General features: G+C 50.3%; 1 protein-coding gene across 1 annotated transcript in view; it reads left to right on the forward strand.

Moving 5' to 3' along the window:
• CACNG2 (calcium voltage-gated channel auxiliary subunit gamma 2) overlaps positions 1-5,917 on the forward strand; it is a 118,488-nt gene extending 112,571 nt beyond the window's left edge. The window contains exons 3-4 of the mRNA XM_065887603.1: positions 3,756-3,896; positions 5,382-5,917. Coding sequence (XP_065743675.1) covers positions 3,756-3,896; positions 5,382-5,917 — 677 coding nt within the window. The remainder of the gene's footprint in view (positions 1-3,755; positions 3,897-5,381) is intronic.
• The last annotated feature ends 18,192 nt before the right edge of the window (positions 5,918-24,109 follow it).

A 24,109-nucleotide genomic window follows, 5' to 3' on the forward strand; every position in this document is an offset into this window, starting at 1 on the left:
CCTTTAAGCCAAGGCCCATGGCTCATGGGGTTGGTAGGAGGTTTAAGTGGGTTCATCCATGGAAGGCACTTAGCACAGGGCCTGGCACATAGGAAGCCCCAGAACTGTCAGTAGGTGTTACGTAGTTCCATACGCTTGCTCATAGGGGATCAATAAATATTTGTGCATTGAATAAATGAGATGTTTTCTGCCCCTCACGATAGATTTTAGCGGTAAGACCACCCCAGCCTTAGTGGGAAGTCAGGACAATTCATGGCGAAGTTGTGTCTGGCATGAAGGGGAAAGGACATTAGAAATAACAAAAATTGCTACCGTTTACTGCCCGCCTAGCATCAGAAACAATACAGAAATTATCCAATTTAATCCTTACAATGGTGCATCTCAAACTTTCAGACACATACAGGTCTTGTTACCAGGATCTTGTTAAAATGCAGACCCTTCTGTTTTCAATTTTATTGACGTATAGTTGATTTACAACGTTGTGTTAATTTCTTGACCAAGGTCACACAGTTAGTAAGTGACAAAGCCAGGATCTCAAGTTAGGTGTGACTTAACTCCAAAATCCCCATTCTGTCTGTGACATTGCCCAGCCAGAAAGACCTCTTTCGAGAGATTGTTTCAGTGGAGGGGTCCCTGCCTGCTCCAAACCAGCTTCCTGCCAGCCTGAATCCGGGTCCTGCGGACTTCGGCCTTCCTAGGCTTGGCGCTGTTTACCGGCTTCCCCTGTCACCTTTTTTCTGGGCAAAGAGGCCTCTTCCAAGGGAGGCTAGTGTCTGGGTTGGCTCTGCCGGAGTGAAGAGGCTTCTGTTTGTGTTGCCTGCTTGTCGCCATATCATAAGCTGCTTTGGTACCTTGTGAAGTGGTCCTGTTTTCTCCACATTGCTCTCTGCTGGCTGAAATACAACAGACCTCTCCCTCCAGCCTCCCCGCTCTTTATCACACACACACAACACACACACACGCACGCACGCACGCACACGCGCGCGCGCGCGCACACACACACACAGTTTCTCATCTCCCTCCACAGCTGGCGCTCCCTTTCTCTGCCAGCAGGAAGGCTGAGTTGGGACATCCAGGCTCCCACAGCAGACCAGACTGAACTGGAAACGTCAGGCCCAGGGCTGCTGTGAGGCATGAGCTCTGAGGATGCAGTCCCAGTCTGCCAAATGTAGCATACTGTGGGCAGGAAGAACCTGCTTTCTTGGAGGGAGAAGGTCAGAGAACTTCATCTGCCTCGCTCATCTGAGCGGCCACCACTGCCCCTTGGAAGTCACACCAGTCTCTCTTTCTTTCTTTATGCTGTCGTCCCCCTTTCCGGTTCAGTCAGAAATCATATCCACGTGGGGAGGGCAAAAGCATTAGAAATCGGCTAAGAGTCCACAGCCATTTTACACATGGGGAAACCAGAGAGGGCAAGGTACTTATCTCAGCCACACAGCAAGTGAGTGGCAGAGCTGAGACCAGAACCCCAATTTCCGGACCTGCATGCTTCCCAGGCTCTTTGAAAGCCCCAGAGGGAGAGTCCAGGGTAGTCCAAGAGTTGGGCTGATCTGGGCTTGAATCCTGACTTACTAGCTGGGTGGCTTTGAGCAAGTTACTTCACCTCTCTGAAACTCAGTTTTCTCATTTGTAAATTGTGGCAAAAAATACACCCTGCAGGGGTGTTACAAGGATTGAATTATAACGTGCACATCAGACCCAACATGGTGTGGGTGCTTCACCAATACTATCTCTTGTGCTCTGGGTCTTCAATACGTTCTTACCGTCTCCGCGTGCTTATGACATCCAGGTAGCTATGAGTGTGCACGTCTGGGCATGCGTGTCTGTGCGGGGGTGTGTGGGCTGGGGGATCAGGTTGGGGATACAGCTTGTCATCTCAGAAATGACTTGCAGGAAGAGAACATCCACTCGGGTCTGGGAAGGAGGCAGCACCGTCCGCGCCTGCAGTGGGAGAGGGGTACTAGATTGCCGAGTAACACAGCTGTCCTCCACCCTCTCGCCACTGCTTCTATATGGGCAACTCAGGTCCCCCCCGCCGGATACAGAACTCCACCCTTCTGCAAGGCCCCCCAAAGCAATCCACTCATCCAGGAGCATCACTTGCAGGGTAGCCTTACTGAAGAAGATCCAGGGGGGAGAGAAGGGTTTTACATCACATGTCACAGCAAACTGCCTGAAACTCTTAGAAAAATTCTTCAAGTGCTATATAGAAAAATTCTCTTCTTCACATGTCCTTCGTGGCCACACTGTCACCAAAAGGAACAGGGGTGGGGCACTGGGGGGGGCACTTCCCCTCCAAAACATAGACCCTCAGCCAACCTCTGGGCCGAGCCAAAGGGCCCTCTGTCTAAAAGGACTCAACTTCCTAGGTTACCATTCAAGCCACCCAAACATGTCAAGAAAGCATCCCTTTCCTTACACTAGCCTCCAGACACCTCTGTCTCCTGCCTGTCCATAGCTCCTAGGACAGGGAGTCAGGAGCCCTGAGATCACGCTCTGCCTATTTTAATCTGGATAGAAAAAAATATTTTACTTTCCAGACACACTTTGTAGAGGACTCCACCCCTCTGGGTCACCTTTCAGACACTGTCCCCCCACTATACACCCCCTGCCGCCTTCCCTTTGCCCTCAGCCGTCTGTGCCCCTCCACACTCTCATCCTCCCACACGCAGGAGTAAAATATTCATTAAAATATTTTCTTCTCCTGCCTGTTAGCCCTTCCTTCTTAACTTACCCTGAAGGGCTTTTTAATTTGCTTTTTCTCTTCTTTTTTCTTTGCAATGTGTCAGCTTCTTCCTCTTCCTGGACCACCTCTCCATGTTTATTCACAAGGCAAGCTTGTATCAGAGGCTTACTGTGTCTTTGGCTTTGAACTAGGTGGTGGGGACAGAACGAATGAAGAGAGAGAACTGAAAAAACAGCTACATCCTGGCTCTCATGGGAACCCACGACCTATGGTGGACGCACATATATATAAGCAAATATTTACTATAATAACTATCATTTATCAAATGTTTACTATGTGCCTTCAGAGACTTATCTAAGTACCTTATCAGAATTAACTCATTTAATCCTCACAGCAATCTTAGGAGGCAGGCACTATCACCATCCCTATTTTACAGGTGAGGAAATTAAGGCACAAAGGTAAGATGACTTACCCAAACTTATCCAGCTAATAAGCGCTAAAGCCAGCATCCAACCACTAAAACACACTGCCTTTCCATGTGCCCCAAGTGCCCTAATGTACAGAGGAGAGAGCTAATAACTTTGCCTAAGGAAGTCAGGAAATGCTTTGTGTGGGGGGGGGGGGTACTTTTGAGCTGGGTTTTGATGGATGAATAGAAGTTTGCTGAGTGAAAAAGAGCAGGAAAGACATTCTAGGAAGAAAGCACAGTATGTCAAAAGTAAGAAACGTGCATTAATGAGTCATGGGAAGTTTGCCATGGCTGGATGAGAGGGAATGTGGGGATGGGCAGAGACCAAGTCCCATGGGGCCCTGTGCGGCTCATGAAGCGCTGGGGTTTGATCCTTGAGGAAGTGGAGCATCCCTGAAGGGCTGTGAGCTAGAGAGTGTATTGCTCCCTCTCCTTCCCTCTCTAAGACTGCGAAACAACCTCCACTCTGGTCCTGTGTCCATAACCCATCCCCCAGCCGGCTCCTGTGGACTGCTCTCTCTCCTCCCTCCTGTGTCCTCCCCCCCAACCCCTGTGTCATAGCCTTGCCGTTCTCTCTCCCCCACCCTCCGTGTTCTCCAGGGGCTGTGAGGGCCTCGAGCATCTTCCCCATCCTGAGTGTGATTCTGCTCTTCATGGGTGGACTGTGCATCGCAGCCAGCGAGTTCTACAAGACTCGACACAACATCATCCTGAGTGCCGGCATCTTCTTTGTGTCTGCAGGTAACAGCTGCTGAGCCAGGTGGGCCAGAGTCCAGGCCCACCAGTGGGGAGGAGGTTGAGGTTGGGTGCCCAGTGGCTGGGAGGACCTGGCAGAGAGAGGAAGGGAGAGCAGAGAGGAATTTCCGGGCCTTGCAACAGGCTGAGTCGCAAGGAAGACAGGTTGTGCTGGGGCTCCCGCCCCAATGCGATGCCCGAGCCCCCCCACTGAGTCCTCCAGGACCATCCCCAGACCCTGTCCTTTAGCCCAACGATGCATCTTTCTCCCACCTCCTGGAAAAAGGCCCCAATCCCAAGATCCTCTCAGGACACTAGGCCTATCCTCACTTGCCCTCTCCCCTCACTGTCCTACCCAGGTGGGAACAGGCAGGCACCCGAAACCACATTTCTCAACCCAGTTATGTGACAAGTCACATTGGCTTCAGATGCCAGAAAAAGAACATGGGCTGTAGTATGAGCCATTTAATAAGAACGACTAACGTTTAAGCAGCACCTCCCACGTGCAGACTTAACAGCTTTCATGTCTATTAACTCACATGCATCAACTCACACGTATTCACATGTATTGATCCTCCCCATGACCCGACAGGAGTAAGTCCTATTATTTTTTTAATAGACCTTTATCTGAGTATAATTACGTCACAATACCGTGTTAGTTTCTGTTGCACAACAAAGCGAATCAGCCATATGCACACACATGTCCCCACATCCCCTCCCTCTTGAGCCTCCCTCCCATCCTCCCTCTCCCACCCCTCTAGGTCATCGCAAAGCACGGAGCCGATTTCCCTGTGCTATGCTGCTGCTTCCCACCAGCCAACTATTTTACATTTGGTAGTGTATATATGTCGATGCTACTCTCACCTCGCCCCAGCTTCGCCCTCCCAACCCGTGTCCTCAAGTCCATTCTCTATGTCTACCTCTTTATTCCTGCCCTGCAACTAGGTTCGTCAGTACAGATATGGAAACTCAGACCCCGGTTCCTTTGCCAGAGGCTTTGCATCCAGGCAGTCTGGCTCTAGGAGCCAGTCTTAACCCCCTGCTACACCAGCTTCAAATCCCTGTGCAGCCTTGAGCAAGTTACTTAACCTCTCTGCAATCTGTTTTCTCATCTGCAAACCCCTTGAAAAGCACTCAGCAGCGAAGGCAGGTAGTAAATGCTCAATAAACTATATTATTATTATTACTATTATTATTACTACTCAATACATTGTAGGATGCCCCTTGCTTCTTTCCCTTCTTCCCATAGCTCTGTTTCCATTAGCTCTTCCCTTTGCAGCTCTCTCCAAATGGAATAATAGGATAGTAAGGTGATGCTTGCAACACCCCTCTAGACCGGCCCATCCGTTCTCCATGAAAACGCTGGACCAGGAAAAGACCCTCCAGCAATTCCCCGTCCCCTCATCCTGCCCGGGGCCTGGCATCCTCCTTGGAAACTAACGATCCTTCCCTCTGCTTCCCTCTCCGCCCGCGCCCACCCTCTGCCCGCAGGTCTGAGTAACATCATTGGCATCATAGTGTACATATCTGCCAATGCCGGAGACCCTTCCAAGAGCGACTCCAAAAAGAATAGCTACTCGTACGGCTGGTCCTTCTATTTCGGAGCCCTGTCCTTCATCATCGCCGAGATGGTCGGGGTGCTGGCCGTGCACATGTTTATCGACCGGCACAAACAGCTGCGGGCCACGGCCCGCGCCACGGACTACCTCCAGGCCTCCGCCATCACCCGCATCCCCAGTTACCGCTACCGCTACCAGCGCCGCAGCCGCTCCAGCTCCCGCTCCAGCGAGCCCTCTCACTCCAGGGACGCCTCCCCCGCGGGCATCAAGGGCTTCAACACCCTGCCGTCCACGGAGATCTCCATGTACACCCTCAGCAGGGACCCCCTGAAGGCCGCCACCACGCCCACCGCCACCTACAACTCCGACAGGGATAACAGCTTCCTCCAAGTTCACAACTGTATCCAGAAGGAGAACAAAGACTCTCTCCACTCCAACGCAGCCAACCGCCGGACCACCCCCGTATGAAGCTCCCGCGGGCCTCGCCTGCGCCGCCGCCGCCGCCGCCGCCGCCGTCGCCGTCGCCGTCGCCGCCGCCCCCGCCAGGGTCCCGGACAGAGCCGGGAGGCGGGGCGCGGCCTGCGGGGTGGGCCATGGGGTGGGGGGTGAGGGGGAGGAAACGAAACCATCCACGGGGGACAAACCTTCCAAAAGCAAAAACAACAAAAAAAGAGAAAAACATAAGTAAATTAAAAAAAAAAAAAGAACAACATATAAGAGGAACAAAGAAGCAAAACAGTAGAAAATGTGCAAAACTATAAACGAGGGAAGGAAAAACAAACTTTAAAAGAAGCAAGAGAGGATAAAAATTAAAAATAGAAAATAAATCTAAAAGAAAATGCATGATTTCCCATGTACCATTATTTTAACGTTTAATAAAAACCAATTTAAATGAAAACATACAAGGGAACCAAGATAATATTAAAGCAAAAAAAAAAGGAGAAGGAACAGAAAGGAAGGGAGATGTTCTTTGCATTTATCAGGGGTTTATGTTACTTTTTTTTTCATGCGGAAGAGTTACTTTTCTGTTCCCTTTAACCCCAAGCTGGCTCTGCCTCCCTGGGTGAGTGGGGGGGTGGAGACTCAGGGGCCCCGGGGCCAGGTGAGCCTCCCGGTCACTGCCAGGTCCCTGGAGCTTCTGCATGGGTGCCCTAGGAACGCTAGGTGGCTTGCAAGCCGGCTCCACCCAGCATTGATGGGGCAATTGTAAGCCTCCAGGTGACCTAAGAGTCCCTGGTCCCTCCTGTCCGAAAGGTGCCTGGAGGGGGGTGCACCTGGGGCTTGTCCGGCCCCAGGGTTCCCAGTCCTTAATGGTCCTTAACCCACTGTGATGACTTCCTAGGCCTTGAGGGAAGGGAAGGAGAGGAGATGGCTGCTGGTGGCTTGCAGAGATGCCTGCAAAACCCCGGAATCCTCAGGGTGAGCCTCTTGGGGTCACTGCCCCAAGCTCCTGTCTTGGGGGCAGGAGATGCCCACCCCCCGGGGGATATAAAGCATCTCTCCCTCCTCACCCCTCACCTCAGGGCCATGCGATGACCCTGGGGCGATGGTGGACCCCCAGACTCATAAGCCCCCAGCCCCTTGGGAGGGGGGTTCACAGACCCTTTGGGGGTCCTTGGACTCACTGAAGCCCCCTCAGGGCCCAGCGGGTCCAACAATGACACTGCAAAAAGGTTTCTTTTTACAAAAGAAAAAGGAAAAACAAGTGGTGATTTTTTTTAATAAAAAAACCACAGACTATAAATAAATGTAAATATATAATAAGTGGATTTACTTGCAAGAAAATCAGATAGTATTTTTCTTTTAATTCTTTTCCAGCTTTAAACTGTGAAAACAAACAAAAAAAATGGGGTGGGGTGGGGGACTTAAAATTTAGCAGGGAACTTGTAAAGAGAAAACAGAAAACAAATATACAAATCCATTTTAAGAAACAAGCAAACAAGCTGCTGTGAGAGATGAGAGCTGGGCTTCAAGCAGGAGGGAGAGGAGAAAGGCCCCAGGGAGCTGCACGGGGCTGATAGAAAAGATCTCCTCCTTACTCCAGGAAAGTGCTACTAAAGTGAAAGAGAGAGAAGCGGTCTACACAAGTGAGATTGCACACCCCACTCTCTCGCACACACACACGCACACACACACACACACACACACACACACACACGCATGCACAGTCCTCGAAGCCCAGCACTGGAATCACTCATGGGGACACACACTCAGTCCATCCCCTTCCATCCCCTTCCCCAACCAGAGGCAGGATTCAGAGAAGACTGACTCATGCCCACCAAAGCCATTGACGACAAAGCTCTATATCGGCCTTTATGCTTACGTGCGCACTCCCACCACACCACGGTCACACGTGCGCACGCGCGCACACACACACACACACACACACACCGCTCGCATGCAAGGAAAGGGCACCAGTCTAGAATCCAGCTCTGGATTCTGGAATCCCTGGCTGTGTGGCTTCCCTGGGCCTCAGTTTCCCCCTGTGTAAGCATGTGGATTGACCCAGACGAAACTCCAAAGGCCCATTCTTCTTCTTGGTGTCGATGACTCTTAAGATCTGCCACCTGCCCAGAGGAAGATGCCAAGGAATGACCAAAATGGCTGCCATCCAGCCCCCAGACATTGAGAACATTCCCAAAACATCAGTCAGACACTCAGACACACACACACACACACGCACACACACACCACACACACACACACACACACCAAACACACACACACACCACACACACACCACACACACACACCACACACACACACACCACACACACCACACACACCACACACCACACACACACCACACACACACACACCACACACACATACCACACACACACACCACACACACACACCACACACACACATACACACACCACACACCACACAAGCACACCACACACACACACACACACCACAAACACACCACACACACACACCATGCACACCACACACACCACACACACACCACACACACCCACACACCACACACACCACACACACGTACCACACACACACACCACACACACACACCACACACACACATACACACACCACACACCACACAAACACACCACACACACACACCATGCACACCACACACACCACACACACACACCACACACACATACCACACACACACACCACACACACATACCACACACACATACCACACACACATACCACACACACACACCACACATACACACACCACACACCACACAAACACACCACGCACACACACCATGCACACCACACACACACACCACAAACACACCACACATACCACACACACACCACACACACACCACACACACACACACCACACACACATACCACGCACACCACACATACCCACACACCACACACACCACACACACATACCACACACACCCACACACCACACACACCACACACACCCACACACCACACACACACACCACACACACACCACACATACCACACACACACACACCACACATACACACATACACACCCCCCCCACACACACACACACCACACAAACACACCACACACACACACCACACACACTCACACATACACACACCATATGCCTCCTCACTGTGCTCCCAACCCTCTGCCCCCGCATCCAGTGTCAAAGCAAAAATACACACATGTGAGCAAACGTCTTCTGCCGTTCAGAGAGGGAAAGGTACCAGAAGTCCCCAGAGCCACTCTTGACTTTGTGTCCCCTTCCTTGAATGCCATAACCCGGTCACAGGGAGCAGAGGGGACTTCCTTGGGAGAAGATGAGCCACCAGGCTTCCCCCACTGTCTTTAGAGGTCAGGGAAAAGGAGGGTCCTCCAAGGTTTGCTGGGAGGGGTGAGGGCTGAGGGATGGAGAGCAGAGATTCACAAAGTTTGGTCCCAGCATGAGGACCAACCCCCAAAGTTAAACTTAGACCACGGACTCAAGTTTGGGGGCATCCCATGTTGCTCCCCTTTCTTCCCAGAGCAGCAAGTCCACTTCAGAATGAAAGAAAGCCAATCACTTTCCCAAGCTCAGGTTTCAGCCCAGCCTGCCGGTCACTCTGCCGACGGTGGGGCCCCTGCTGTCCCCATCAGCACGGCTTGGTTGGTCTCTTTCTTAACACTGGCCTGTCCTGAAGCTTCTTAGGTTGAGGTCTGGAGAGTTGGGGGGAGTGGCTGGAAAAGTTTTGGGGGCTTGCGCACTCTCAGCTGCCATTTCCATCTCTTGTCTGGGAAAGGAAAGCTCTTTTCTCAGGTCAGTAGCAGCTGGGACCCTAAATCCAGCCTGAGCCACAAGACAGAACATCTGTCTGCCAGCCCAGAAGTGCACAGGGGGCCCCGGGAGCCCCAGGACAGAGCCATGGCGGCCAGTGCCAGGTGTGGTGGCCACCCAGTATTTCTCAGTCTGGGCAGAAATCACAATCTCTCCCTCCCCACTTCAACCTTGCCCACTGCCCCCATCAGATCCCAAACCTGAAAGGATCAAGGACTAGAGAGAAGGGAGAAAGAAGGAAAACAGCAAACGCACGGGCATGGTCCAAAGAGGAAAATTGGTCCCAGTTCTCTGAGTTCTGGCAGAGTGTCTGGGATGGCAATCAGCGCTTCTTCCCAGGCCATGAGACCCAGGGCCTGGGTACCCTTGAAGAAGGCCAACCAGGTGTGGGGTGAAAGGGCTAGGGGGCCTGGAGGGAAGGAGCTGTGTTCGGGACTGCAAAGGCGCCGTTTGCCAGGGTGGACGATTGCTCATGTCCAGCTCAAACCAGTCCAAGAAACCAACCTCCATTTTATTTTGTTGGTGGGTCCTTTTTTTTTTCAAACTGTTAACAGAAAAAAATTTTAAATAGCTGAAAACTAAAAAAAGAAAAAAAAAAGAAAAAAATCCTGGTACATGAAATAAAGATTTTTTTTATAGCTTGGTCCTCACTTTGGTGGATTTCTTTCATTGCTTTCCCAACTTCTGACATCTCATTTAGAACCATCCTAAAGCCGAAATCTGAGAACTCACATTCTCAGATTTCAGTTGAGGGATGGGAGGCTTAGAAGCCAGGCAGTAGAATAACCCTAGTCCCCAGGTCATGAGTTTCCTCTTAAATATCCCTTACTGATATTTGCACACCTCCAGTGACAGGGGGCTCACTCCCTCCTTAGGCAGCCCCAGCCCGTGCAGGGTAGTGCTCATTGGTAAAAGTCTCCTCCCCACAATGAATTTCAATCCACCTCTTCCTTTGACTCCAGCAACAATGAATGAATCCCTTCCCTTTTTAGCACAACAGTCCCTCTGATATTTGAAAGCCATGAGAATGACATCCTTGAGTTTTCAGTTTTAGAATAAATCAGCCCCCATCAACATTCCGGTGACCCTCCAGGGTTTCAGTTTTCCCCGTGAAAGTGTGCAGCCTGTAATGGACATGACCCTGCCGCTGTACTTAGAGGGCCCCCGTACAGAGGTGCTCCTTGGAGGGGACTGTGGATTGGGAGACAAATGGGGAGGGTCTAGCAGGGGGCCTTGGGACTCTCCTAATGTGAAAGGCAAGATGAAATGTGTCTTAGTCTGCTCAAGCTGCTGTAACAAAGTACCACAGACTGGGTGGTTTAAACAACAGACACTTACTTCTCATTTATTTCTTAGACTTTCTTAGACTGGAAAGTCTAAGATCAAGGTGTCGGCAGATTCCATTCCTGGTGAAAACAATCTTCCTGCTTGCAGATGGCCACTTTCTCACTGTGTTCTCCTCACACGGCAGAGAGCGAGCTCTGGTCTTTCTTCTTTTATTATAAAGACACTAATCCCACCGTTGAAGCCCCACCCTCATGACCTCATCTGAAACCTAATTACCTCCCCAAAGCCCTGCCTCCAAATACCATCACATTGTGGGTTAGGGTTTCAATATATGTATTTTGGGGGGACACAAACATTCAGCCTTTAAAGGCGGCTAACCTCTCAGGAGGATCTGACCCTTGACCTGAGAGAAAGGCCCCATTTGAAGGCAGCTAAAGGACTAACCCACCAATATCCGGCCCCGTTCTGGGCAAACTGCCAGGGTCAGTCATTTGAAGGAAGGCTGTAGAAGAGATGGCACACTGAGCGGACCTGAGTGACACAGACCTAAGAGAAGGCCAGCCCCACAGCCCGGGGCCCTGGAAAGCTCCCCTGTAGAATTGGCCAACATTCACAACTCCCTGCTCCTCTCAAAATGCATTAAATACATTTAATTTAGTTCATTTGGACTTTAAAAACAGTCATATTGAATAGGATGGGTGGAAGGAAGGTGTTTCAAAATGAAACCAAGATTTTAAAAGCAGACACGAAAGTACTCAGCTGTTGGCAAATTATAAAATGCTTCTCCTCCTCCTCCTCCTAACAGGGACTTCCTGTGCCCAAATGCCCACCACCACCCTTACTGAATTTGTTATCTTTGACTCAGAAGGATGTAAATGCCATGACAAACAGGAAAAAGAGAAGCTGACCAAAGCTTGTTTAAAATGAAAACATTACGATACATCACTCTGAAAAGAGAAAAAACCTTCATTTTGTCCTCCTAACATCTACCATTGCAGACCAAAAAAAGCATGGAGGGGCTTCCCTGGTGGTGCAGTGGTTGAGAGTCTGCCTGCCCATGCAGGGGACATGGGTTCGTGCCCTGGTCTGGGAAGATCCCACATGCCGCGGAGCGGCTGGGCCCATGAGCCATGGCCGCTGAGCCTGCGCGTCCGGAGCCTGTGCTCCGCGACGGGAGAGGCCACAGCAGTGAGAAGCCCGCGTACCACAAAAAAAAAAAAAAAAAAAAAAAAAAAAAGGCATGGAGGTCTCATTCATTACAATGGGTGGGATCCACTGCCCTGGTTATTTTAATGTTTTCATCTGGAGAGCCAGAAGTGTGATCTATGAGGGGTAACCAGGTCACCTTAGATACAGCCATAACAACTCACAGTGATGGGGACCAGGGAGGGTCCCAGACGTCACAACCCCAGTCCTGACACAGACCAGGGCATCTTCATGAGCTCCAGGAGGTAGGGTCTCTGGGGACAAGACATTGTCTAAGATTCAGGGCAGGAAGCTTAGTCATTGTACAGCTCTCCTTGGGGCTCAAGAGAAAGGAGATGGCATGCAGAGGAGACCTGAGTGACACAGACCTAAGAGAAGGCCAGCCCTACACCCCGGAGCCCCCAGAAGACTCCCCTCTAGAATTGGCCAACATTCACAACTCCCTGCTCAATTCAGCCTTTGGGCCACACTGCCAAGCTTCCCATCAACCTCAAGCATCTCCTCCTCCAAGCTCACCCCTAACATTTGCTGGTCGCAGGACTTCCCTGACAGTCCAGTGATTAAGACTCTATGCTTCCAATGCAGGAGGTGTGGGTTTGATCCCTGGTCATGGAACTAGGATCCCACATGCCACATGGAGAGGCCATAAATAAATAATTTTTTTTTTTTAATTTGCTGGTCCAAGGGCAAGAGTCAAATGGGGGCCCCCATACCATCAATCTAAATATTTAACAGCTACAAATCAAACTAACCGACTTTAAAATATGTTCCATCCTGACAAATCTATCTCCTTACGACATAAAATACGAGGTTTGAATTTAGAATTCTCACCCCCCTCTGAATTCTGTTCCCAAAAGTGGCACAGGGCAAGCCCACCCTGGCTTGGAGCCCACCGCCCAGCCCCCTTCCCTTCCCATCTCCAGCTCCCCCAGCACATGCGGGGCCTCTCCTGAAAAGGGGATGCCATCCCAGCCTGCACATCCAAGTTCCAGCTACAGCGGCCTGAAACAGCGACTCCTCAGCCACTGTTCAGGCCAGTCCAACCTCAAGACAGATGGTAGCCAGCCCTGGAAGCTGGCTCAGGAGACTTTGGGCAGAAATTCTGAAAAGCAGGCGCCAGAGAGAAAGGGCTACAAGAGAGGTGTGGGCTCAGGGTGAGCACATCGCATTGGCCTGTGGACTCTTCCCCCCACAGGGAGGGGCATGGTGGGAGGAGGGCCAGAGCAAGGTCCCCTAAAGCCCAGGGCCCCTCTCGTCCATGTCTGGGGGCAGCTTATCCTCTCTCTGGCTCTTGAATATAGATCTCAGGGTACAATCCAAGGGCTTCTACTCCCTGAGGGTCAGATAAGGGGATGTAGAGCTCAGAAGACCTATCCCTTCATGGGAAAAAGGTACTATTTAGAGCCCAGAAAAGTCAAGCAACTTGCAAACCAGACTTGCAAAATGAATTGGCTTCAAGCAGGCTGCTGGTCCCAGAACCTGACCTCCAGCATCCCCAGGCACCCCGTCTGATGAAGGTTTGAAGCTTTCCTTCCCCCTCCTCCGTTCATGCTCCAAGCTCCTCGCAGGAGTGCTGACCTCACCAAACTCCAAAAGCTCTGAGCGTGTCTGCTGGGGGAGAGAGAAGCCTGCTGTTTCGTTGAGTGTCTAGACCTACCTAACAAGGAGCATCAGTCTGGACCGGCTTCCAAGCCGACGCTGAGAAAGCTGGCTGGTAGCCAACGACTGCCCCGCTCCCCTGGTGCACAGGCTCTGGAAAGAACTGTCCGTGGGCCAGCTTGCAGCTTCCCCCAGGCCAGGCCAGAGGGACTTGGCCCTGCCTGCCCTCTCCGCCACTCTATCACAGACAGAAATCCAGCGTGTGCAAGGGCTGCCTCTTACAGGCTCACACGAACCCACCACGTGCATCTCTTCTCCACTCTGAGTTCAGTGACAACACACTGGCACCCTGAAATTGGCTGTGACGGGAGTGTTTACACCACAGAAATGGGCAAATGCTACAAATCAGGCGATTCTTTTCTAATAGAGAGCTGATTGTCAAACACCAACATATCACTGCATAAGGCTGTAGCTATGGTGTGTGCATATATGTTCACTCATGCACACCTCTGAGGCACATTCATAGCCCCTAAAGTGGGTGTGCCTGTGAGCATGTGTGCATGTACATATTCTTATGTGCGTGCATGCCTGTGTGTGCAAAAACACGCACTTATGGAATTAGATCCACTCACACAAACATATCCATCAGTCTGTCAAATTTTCTTGACCGCGTCCCCACCAGGTCTTGATCTTGGTCGCAAGTGTACAGACGTGACAAGGACACAGACTTTCCTGCAGGAAGCACTCGGTAGAGACAGGACCATGGACAGGGAAACAGAGGCTTGCTGAGAAATGTGATAAGCTGTACAAAGGCATGGCGAGAAGGGTGAAATAACACGGGTGGGCACACAGAGCAGGTGGTGCTTCAGCATGACGTGCTGCCCGCCGCACGTATGTCTCTACGTACTTAATCTCCATGCACCTGTAGACCCATCTGTGCATTTACAGGCACAGGTAAGCACTCGCATCTATATGGACACATGTAGCATGTGTGTATGTTCGTGTGTCTATACGTGCTCAAAACATCGGTCAGAACAAAGGAACACCACACTAGGTGAGATGGCCCATTTTTGTCACCAGGAGTACCCAGCCCTGAAGCAATAAGCCCAGCCTTCCTCTTCCTCTCTCTTTCAGCCTCCCTCTCTCTCTCGCTCTGGCTCTCCTTCCCCAAGTCTCCCTTGCTTTCTCTCCCTCCTTCCTCTCCCACTGAGTTACCCGTCTGTCTCACCCACACTGTTATGCAAAGGATCCCAAGGGAATAAGAAGCAAATGGTAAGATCACCCCCAGGCACCTCTCTCCGCCTCTACTACTCCAAGAGGAGAAGGAAAGAGGCCCACAGATGTGCTCTCTGAGGCAGCCCTCTAAGATGAGCCCAACAGGAGCAAGAATGTCTGTCATGAGAGGGAGGGGAGTAGCCCTTCCCATCCAATTCAAGTCAGGAAGTCTGGGATGACCTGTCATGGCCCTTAAACAGTTCAAGATCTCATGGGGGTGAAAAGACATAAGGATGTGAAATTCAGACAGCAACGCCAGGCAGGATGTAGTCAGCTGTCAGAGGGCGATTCCTGGGGGAGAGGAGGGAGGAAGCCAGGGGAGGGAAAGGGTAGGACTTGAGCTAAACCACTGCTTCTTTATGTCACTCCCTCACTCGAAAACCTTCAGTGGCTCCCCAGTGCCCTCACAATAAAGGCTTTAATGCCCTCCCTGGCCAGACCCCTGGTTATCTGTCTTGCCACAGCAAACTGGAATTTGGGGGAGCCTACAATGTGCCAGGCACTACCAAACCACATACTATTATAGGTTAGCAAGCAAGTATTGTCACCCCCTTCACAGATGTGGAAACTGAGGCTCAGAGAGGCGGAAAGTTCTGGGGGTTAAGAGGGTGGGCTCTGGAGTCACATTGCCCGGGCTCAAACCAGGCTCTAGCCACTTACTAGCAGCACAACCTTGGGCAAGGTATCTATGCCTCAGTTTCCTCATCTGCAAAAGGGAAACAATAATAGCACCTAACATATAAGGTTAAATTATGTTAAGGTTAAGTTATGTTAGGAAGTTAATGAATAAAAAGCATTAGAACACGGCTTCCCTGGTGGCGCAGTGGTTGGGAGTCCGCCCGGTCCGGGAGGATCCCACATGCCGCGGAGCGGCTGGGCCCGTGAGCCATGGCCGCTGAGCCTGCGCGTCCGGAGCCTGTGCTCCGCAACGGGAGAGGCCACAGCAGTGAGAGGCCCACGTACCACAAAAAAAAAAAGAAAGACACGGTCCCAGCCTCCTGCAACTCATGTTCAAGCAGGGAAGAGGAAACATTAGCAAGTTAAGAATCAAGTAATTATATAATCACAAATCTCTCTGAGACACTGGCTTTCAGCTGAAATTTGAAGGGTAAAGAGGGAGGACCAGGAAAACGGGATGGAAGAGAGCGGGAGGTTCCAGGCAGAGGGTACAGCATGTGCAAATACTCATTTCTTAAGGCAGGAAAGAACTTGGCCTGTGAGTAGATCTAAAAGATGATCCAATCTTTATCCTAGGTGAGCAAGGGACAAGTGACACAGGAGGAGGTGCAAGAAGTGGGCAGGGGTTGGTCCTCATGGGGCAGGCCTTTGAATTTTATTCCAAGTACAAAGACAGCCCCTGACCCAGAAATGACATGAAAAATCACCACTGAGGTTTCCATGCAAAATTCACCAAGCCAGAGCCATGGCTAGACACAGTGGGAGGGACAGATATAAGTAAAACACATCCCTTTCCTGAAGTTCATCGTTTTGTTTGAGTTATTTACTTGTGATTTGTAATCTGCCCTTTTCCATTCAATTAATGTCTATTTATGAAAAGCTCCTCCCAAGGGTGAAAGAGCTTACAGCAAAAGACACATAAAGAAAAAGGATGTTAAAAGTAGAAACCCAAACCATGGAAAGGAGAAGGAAGCAACGTGACAAAAGTACAAGCTTCCTGGCAAGCAAGGCAAAAAGAGAAACATCATAAATTCCATAGCTTTCATGGTCAAAGTCAACACTTCAGTTGCTGTAGAAAAGAAAAATTTTTTCTCGATCTCACACTCTCTGGAAAAGAGAGAAAACACACATGAAACAATAATTAACAATCAAGGCTAAAAGTACGGAGGGCCAAAAGAGTGTCCCAAACAGAAACTGAGATGAAAGTCTTTGAATCCTGGCATCTGAGAGCACGCACCCCTTGAAAGGCAGCAGAAAAGGGCCGGCAGGAGAGCATTAGTAGAGTTAGAAAAGCCTATATTTGAAGCCCAGCTCCATCCTTAACCAGCTGTGTGACGTGAACAAGAAACAGCCTTGGACTTTCCTGGCTGTCCAGTGGTTAAGACTCCGCGCTTCCAACGCAGGGGATGCACGTTCGATCCCTAGTCGGGGAACTAAGATCCCCCGTGCCGAGCAGCACAACCAAAAAATTAAAAAAATAAAATTAAAAAAATTAAAAATAAACAGCCTCCCTGAACCTTCATTTCCTCATCTGAAAAATGGGTTCAATGATTTCTATGTAGGATTAGTGGCTGGGATGCTCTGAGGAGGCACTGAATGTGAAAGCTCCTAGTACAGTGCCCTGATGTAGCTGGTACTCAACAAAGAGTGATAATAATCATAGCTAGAATCTGTTGAGCTTTCCCTTTGTGCCAGGCTTTAATTTAAGCATTTTCCATGATAACCATAAAAGCCACATGATGAGCTAGATCCTATTATTATCTCCATTTTATAAATGAGGACATTGAAGCTCAGAGAGATTAAGATACGTGCCCTAGGACACACAGCAACAATATGGTAGAGTCTAGACAGTAAGCCCAGCAGTCCGTCGACTCCAGAGCTCATGTCTTCACCCCTATGTGAACTTACTTCTCCAACAGTGATCTCCTTGCCCCCTTCTCTTTACCTCCATCCCCCAGTACACAACCACTCTGTCTGCTAGATTGTTCACCACTGAATGGAAGCTCCTCCCTCCACGGAGCCAAAATCCCTGCCCCACTGGCTCACCTCACTCTCACCTCCTTCCCACACTTTGCCTCTTTCCTTGCCTTAGCTCTGTCCTGTGGAGTTTGTGAAAACCAGACTGAACTTTCTTCCACAGAACAGCCCTTTAGAGTAAATTGCTTCTGCTTAGGGGACTGGCAGAGGGTTAACAGAAGTGAGACACAAAGCTGGCCATGACGGATGAGGAGGTCTCTGCCCTGGGCTCCTTGACAGCAGAGACACGACTCGCTTTTCACTTGCTTGGCACACGGCAAGACCTAGGAATCTTATGAACTGAATAAAGGTGAGCCGAATTGAACTGAGCTGAGTTGAACTGAACTGGACTGAACTAAACTGCAAGGCTGAATGGGTGGAGGGTGGGTGGGGGGTGGACAGATTCATGGATAGGTGGAAAGATGGATGATTGAATAGATTGTTGGATGATGGAGAGCTGGTTTGAGAAGTGGAAAAATGGATAGATTTTTTTAGATATTAAAAGGATGGATGGATGGATGGATGGATGGATGGATGGATGGAAAGTAAATTCAGTGACCATAGCTGGTAGGGGAAGCTGGTAACTGAAGGTACAGAGGTAGGAATGTCCCAGGTATGTTTGGAAAACACTGAATAAATCACTGTGACTGGGGCAGAGGGCTCATGCCAGAGAAAATAGAAAAAGAGTAAACACCCACATTCCGCCTCCTACAGGAACAGATGGAGGCACTGACGAGGGTGCTGTGCAGGTTGTGTGCTTGGTGGCTGCTGGGAAAGGAGGAGTTAACAGCAGAATGGCTCCCCGGCCAGCTGCGACCAGGGTGACACTGACAGATTACAGCGTGTCCTCCGCACTAATAACACTGCGGCGTTCTCCTGCCGCTCCCCGGCCAGCTTCAGCTCCAGTGGATCAATACCAAAAGGCATATATTGAAAATCCTCAGCCAACTCCCTCCAAGGCATGGATGCTTTAAAGGACTGAACTGCAGAGTAGAAGGGACCCTCAAGGCCAGCTCATTCCCTGGACTGGGCACTCCTTGGGCCAGGGGTGATGTCCCATTCACCTTGGCATCCCCTGTCCCATTATAGGGCCGGACAAGGACAGCCCTCTCCAGAAGTTTGCTGAGTGGATGAATCAACCTCCTGGCCAACGCAGGAGTCCTCACAGAAATACCTCTATGGCGCATGGTCGCTCAGCCTCTATTTGCACACCTCTGGTGACAGGAGGCTCTCCACCTCCCCCAAGCAATGAGAGCCTTCTTTGTTGGATAGATTTGACAATGAATCATCTTCCCTATTCTGAGCTAACCTTCCCTCCTCTTTATTTGTCCATGGACTTCTATTTCCCATCTCCTCCTCTTCCCTAGCCTCCCCTCTTCCCCTCTCCCAGACCGTGCAGTAATCCAGTCCTCATTTCCTGGGCTGCTGAAGTCACGTGATTGAGGAAGGGAATCCGCATCCACCGAGCACGTGCTCTAGGCGAGATAAGTCAGAAATCCACACGTGTCGTCCCATGTAATCCCCCTGGATGTCCTGCGAGGTAGGTGCTATTATCCCCATGTCACAGACGAGGACCCCGAGTTTCAGAGAGGTTAAGTAATGCATGCAGAGTCACTCAGACACATGGCAGCAGAGCTAGGGCTTGAATCTAGGTCCGTGGGCTTCCACGGTGCCACTGCCGCCCAAAGGCACAAAGTGTGAATATTTCCCACGTCTTGTTCTCAGCCTCAGTCGAGCCTGGGAAAGGACTTAACTGGTCCTCTAATCCCCCACCCCAGGGGGAGCGGGAGGGACTTGTTCAGAGCTAAGGGGCTGCCCAGATCAGAGGCTCTTCCCCCCAGAACTTGCCACTTCCCTCCGTCTCTCCCCGCGGGGCCGTAGCCCCCATAGAGCACTCCTCACGGGAGGGAACCAGGGCTCCTTGGAGAAAAGGCTGATTCCAGGACTGGGGAAGGGAAAGCACAAGATGAGTCTGGAACATCTTGTTCTTCCAGAAAGCCAGCGAGTTACCAGAGACTCCTGAGGGCTGGGTCACAAGGCTCAGTATCCAACTAGATGGGGCTCCAGAAGAGGAGAGGTGATGATCAAACAAAAAAAAATCCACATGCGTGACATGCTATTAACATATTACATACATATTAGCATAACATGTAATATTCTATCTATAGGTAGCCTTCCTACCCTGCCAAGGAGAGCTCTAGGCACTGTGGACACTCATTCAGATGCAGCCTGGAAACTTCCAGAACAGGATCCTGAGCCCACAGCCTCTCCCAGGCTGAGCCTCTCCCAAACTCTTCTACTCCCCATCCCCGAGCCCACCTTTCCCTCCAGAGTGAAAAATAGTAGGGGAGATAAACTTCTGTGAAGCACTCACTGGCACTGACTCCTGGGGAGGGAAAGGATTTGCCCAGATTCCCCCATGGGCCACTTGGGCCAGACCTCCAGGCTCCAGAGCCCACGGCCTCCCTGTCAGTCCACTGCCAACATCTCAGCTCTGGTGCGTGGCCCGATGAGCTGGAACTGTTCCAGAAGTTCACATGAGGCCTCAGACACGGACTGTCCCGGCCCCAGGGCCCATCTCTGTCCCTCTTAGCGTACCTCCAGTCCTGCCAGACACCTGCCTGGCATGACAACCCCTCTGCAGCCTCTGTTCCCTGCTGGGCCCCCATTCAGTCTCTCTCCAGGTCCCACGGTCCTCCCTCCCTCATCTCCATCCCATCACCACACCGTCCCCCCAAGTCCAGCCCGGCACCATCACACACACACACCCTGCCACCCCCTGCCCACCCTCCAAGCCCTCCTGTCCCCCTGCTCAAATAATGATAACACTCTTAAAGCTCAGACAAGAAAGTCAGGATTCGGCCCCCTGCAGGCTGTTCCCAAAGCCCACGCTTGTGACTCACATGCACTTGTCTTTTCTTACCTTTTGTGCTTGAGTCTGGATAGAACATCTCTAGAAGGAAACACCAGAAACTAGTAAGAGTGGTCACCTCTGGGGAGGGAGAGCCGGAAGCAGGGATGTAAGCTAAAGCAACTTCACTGGGCATCTTTTGAATTTGGAACCATATACATAAAAGAATCTATATAACATGAATGAATTAACTTTAGTAAAGGTGACCATTCAAAAGCCAAAATGACAAGCCTTGACTCCACCATGACCTTGGACAACTGTACTTAAGTACTCCAAGCCTCAGTTTACTCATCTGTAAAATGGGGGTGATCACAGTATCTATCTTGCAAGGTAGGTGATAAACCAGCGCTCAGGAAGCACTTAGCGCCATGCATGGCAAACAGTCAGGGCTCGGGAAACGTGAGTGATGGTTTTCTCTTTGTCCACCTTCTCCATGAAATGCTGAGCTCCTTTTTTTTTTTTGGCTGCCCAGCGCAGCTTGTGGGATCTTAGTTCCCCGACCAGGGAGACGGTGAGAACCACAATGTTCCACTTTGGATCCCAGAGTTTAGCACAGCTCCTGGCATGGTGATTAAAACTCTTGAAACATTCCCTGACGTTGACAAGACACATTTCACTGTCCTGAGGATGGCTTTCATGGCCCCTCTCTGGCTGAGCCCCTGTCTTTCGGCTACACCTCTTACCCATCCTCAAATGCCCAATGGCCTTTGACAGCGCTTGTTTCCGTGCACTTGCCATCACCCCTGACTCTTTCCTTCCCTCCACCTTTGCACTCCCTTTGCCTGGTAATCTGCAAACTCATCTCATCCTTCAGGATCTTGCAAAAGTTCCCTCCTCTGTGTAGCCTGTCCTCCTGCCCCTGGTGGACTCAGTCACCCCCATGGCACTTAGAACAGACCTCTGAGCAACACCTATCAATCTATATTGTTCACTATTTACCCTCTGTCTCCCCTGCTGCTCTGAAAGCTCCAAGAGGACAGGGGCTGTGTTTTTCACTTCAAATGTATGGATACGTTTTCTGTATCCCTAGTGTTTAGCAGGGTCTTAGGAAATGTTTGTTGAATGAATAAATGAGTGAATGAACGAATGAGCAATTCCTGTCCCCTCGGCCACCTGGCAGCCGTCAGGGGTCAAATTATGGTGAGTCACTCATGCCCTGCCCATGCCTTGTGGTGAAAGCAGTGACCTCTCTTTGCAGTGTCTTCCACCAGCTCCAAGCCAGAGACTGCCTCTCTCAGCCTGAGTGCACCCAGAGAGCCTTCCAGGCCTGGCCTGGGAGCTGCAGTTGGCTGGCTGTTCAGCACTGCGGCTTCAGGGAGACTGAGCAACCTGCAGGGAGCCCCCTGCTTCCCCTCTCCCTGCTGCAGAGTTCTTCTGAAGCCCTCGACCAGGCACTGTCCTAGGATTGGGGCTGAAAGGCAGATAAGACAGTCCCTGCCCGCCCAGACAAACAATGGCATGGAAAAGATGGTTGCCGGGTCCACCCCATTCAATCCACCCCCTATGATTCATCGAGTGCCTGCCATGTGTCACTCTGTGCCTTTATGCAAGGCCTGTAACCTCTCTGTGCCTCAGTCTCCTCCCCAAGTGGGGGTGAGGAGACCTACCTCACCTAAAATACCAGGATTATTTGGCAAAAGGAACGTATGAGAATTGCTCAATGAACTATGAAAATCTGTACCAATGTTATTATTACTGTTGTTGTTATTTATATAGCTTATGATAACATTAATAAATAACTGAAGCCCTCTCCTCAGCAGCCACAGTGATTTGCACATAGTAGGTGTTTAATTGATAGTCAACGCATTGAAATGCAGTCCAAGCGCTGGTTAGAACTCTTCATGCCTTGGGGAGCAGCGCCATCGTGTGGCCAGAACTCAGAACACATGGACCTCCCGGTGGTCAACAGGGATCAGGCTGGGTAGGGACGGCTGGGAACCCACGGAGGTCGTTTTAGGACAAATGCAAGGAAAAATCAGTCTGACAACACAGAACAAGGAGAAATTTCTTCACCCTCAGAAGTGGTACAAGCTCAGAGTATAAACAGGGGCAACGAGGGTCTGAAGCAACACTGGATTATTTCTCTGTGAAGAGGTCATTGGGAAAACTGGTGTGCCCAAGGAGCAGCCCGGCCCCCTTTGCAGGTGGACTGGCCTGGCGCTGTGAACAACACTGTCATTCCTTCATCTGAGAAGACTTGAACTTGGCTCTGTCACTCATAAGCTGTGTGACCTTGAGCAGACTGCTGCCCTCTCTGGGCTCCAGTTTTCTCATCTGTGCAGTGAGGTCATAATCCCTACACTGGCCACCTCAGAGAGTTCTTGTGAAGATCAAATGGGATAAGAAAAGCACAGCTAGTTCATAAATGGTAAAATCATGTACAAACATGATAGCTATTACTATTTCCAATAATATTGGCACTTATTGAACTTCTCACTGTGCTTAACCCTTTATGGTATAATCTCATTTAATTCCACAAAACTCTGTAAGATAGGTACTTTTACAAATCCCATTTGGGGATGCAACGAGAGATTATCATACTAAGTCAGGAAGAGAAAGACAAATACCATATGATATCACTTATATGTGGAATCTAAAATATGACACAAATGGATCTATCTACGAAACAGAAACAGACTCACAGACAGAGAGAACAGACTGGTGGTTGCTAAGGTGGAGGTGGTTGGGGGAGGGCTGGAGTGGGAGGCTGGGGTTAGCAGATGTAAGCTTTTATACAGAAAATGGATAAACAACAAGGTCCTACTGTATAGCACAGGGAACTATATTCAATATCCTATGATAAACCATAATGGAAAAGGATATTTTAAAAAGAATGTATATATATGTATAACTGAATCACTTTGCTGTACAGCAGAAATTAACACATCGTAAGTCAACTGTACTTCAATAAAAATAAACAAACAAATAAAAAGAATCCCATTTTGCACATGAGAACACTGAGGTTTAGACATGTTTACAATTTTGCCAAAACACACACTCAACTAGTAAGGAGGAAAGCCAGGATTTGACCTCAGGACAAGGTGACCCCCAAATCGAGATAGTCAAACACACACTATACTGCCTCAATAGTTCCAGCCACTGACAAGGGGTTTCAAGGTAGCCCCTGATATGCAGGGGTAGGGGTCTTGAAGAAAATTAAGGAATTATTGACATTTCTCCTCTTTTTCCCAGGAAATTCTGCTTCCTTCCCATCTCTAGCTCAGCACCTCCTTTGACCTTGGAAGAGGGGAGCCCTTGGGCTCTGCACCCAGAGTCCTGCTCACAGCCAAGGTAAGAGAATCCCAAAACATTCCCTTCCTGGGTCCACACCGGGAAAAAGGCCATGCCTGCTCCCACAAGGCACTGGCAAAGGCAGGTGGGGGGCAGGTCCCCTTCAAGGTCTCTGTCGAAGAGATGGTGA

The sequence above is a fragment of the Phocoena phocoena genome, chromosome 11, assembly GCF_963924675.1.
Source record: "Phocoena phocoena chromosome 11, mPhoPho1.1, whole genome shotgun sequence".
NCBI classification, from domain to species: domain Eukaryota; kingdom Metazoa; phylum Chordata; class Mammalia; order Artiodactyla; family Phocoenidae; genus Phocoena; species Phocoena phocoena.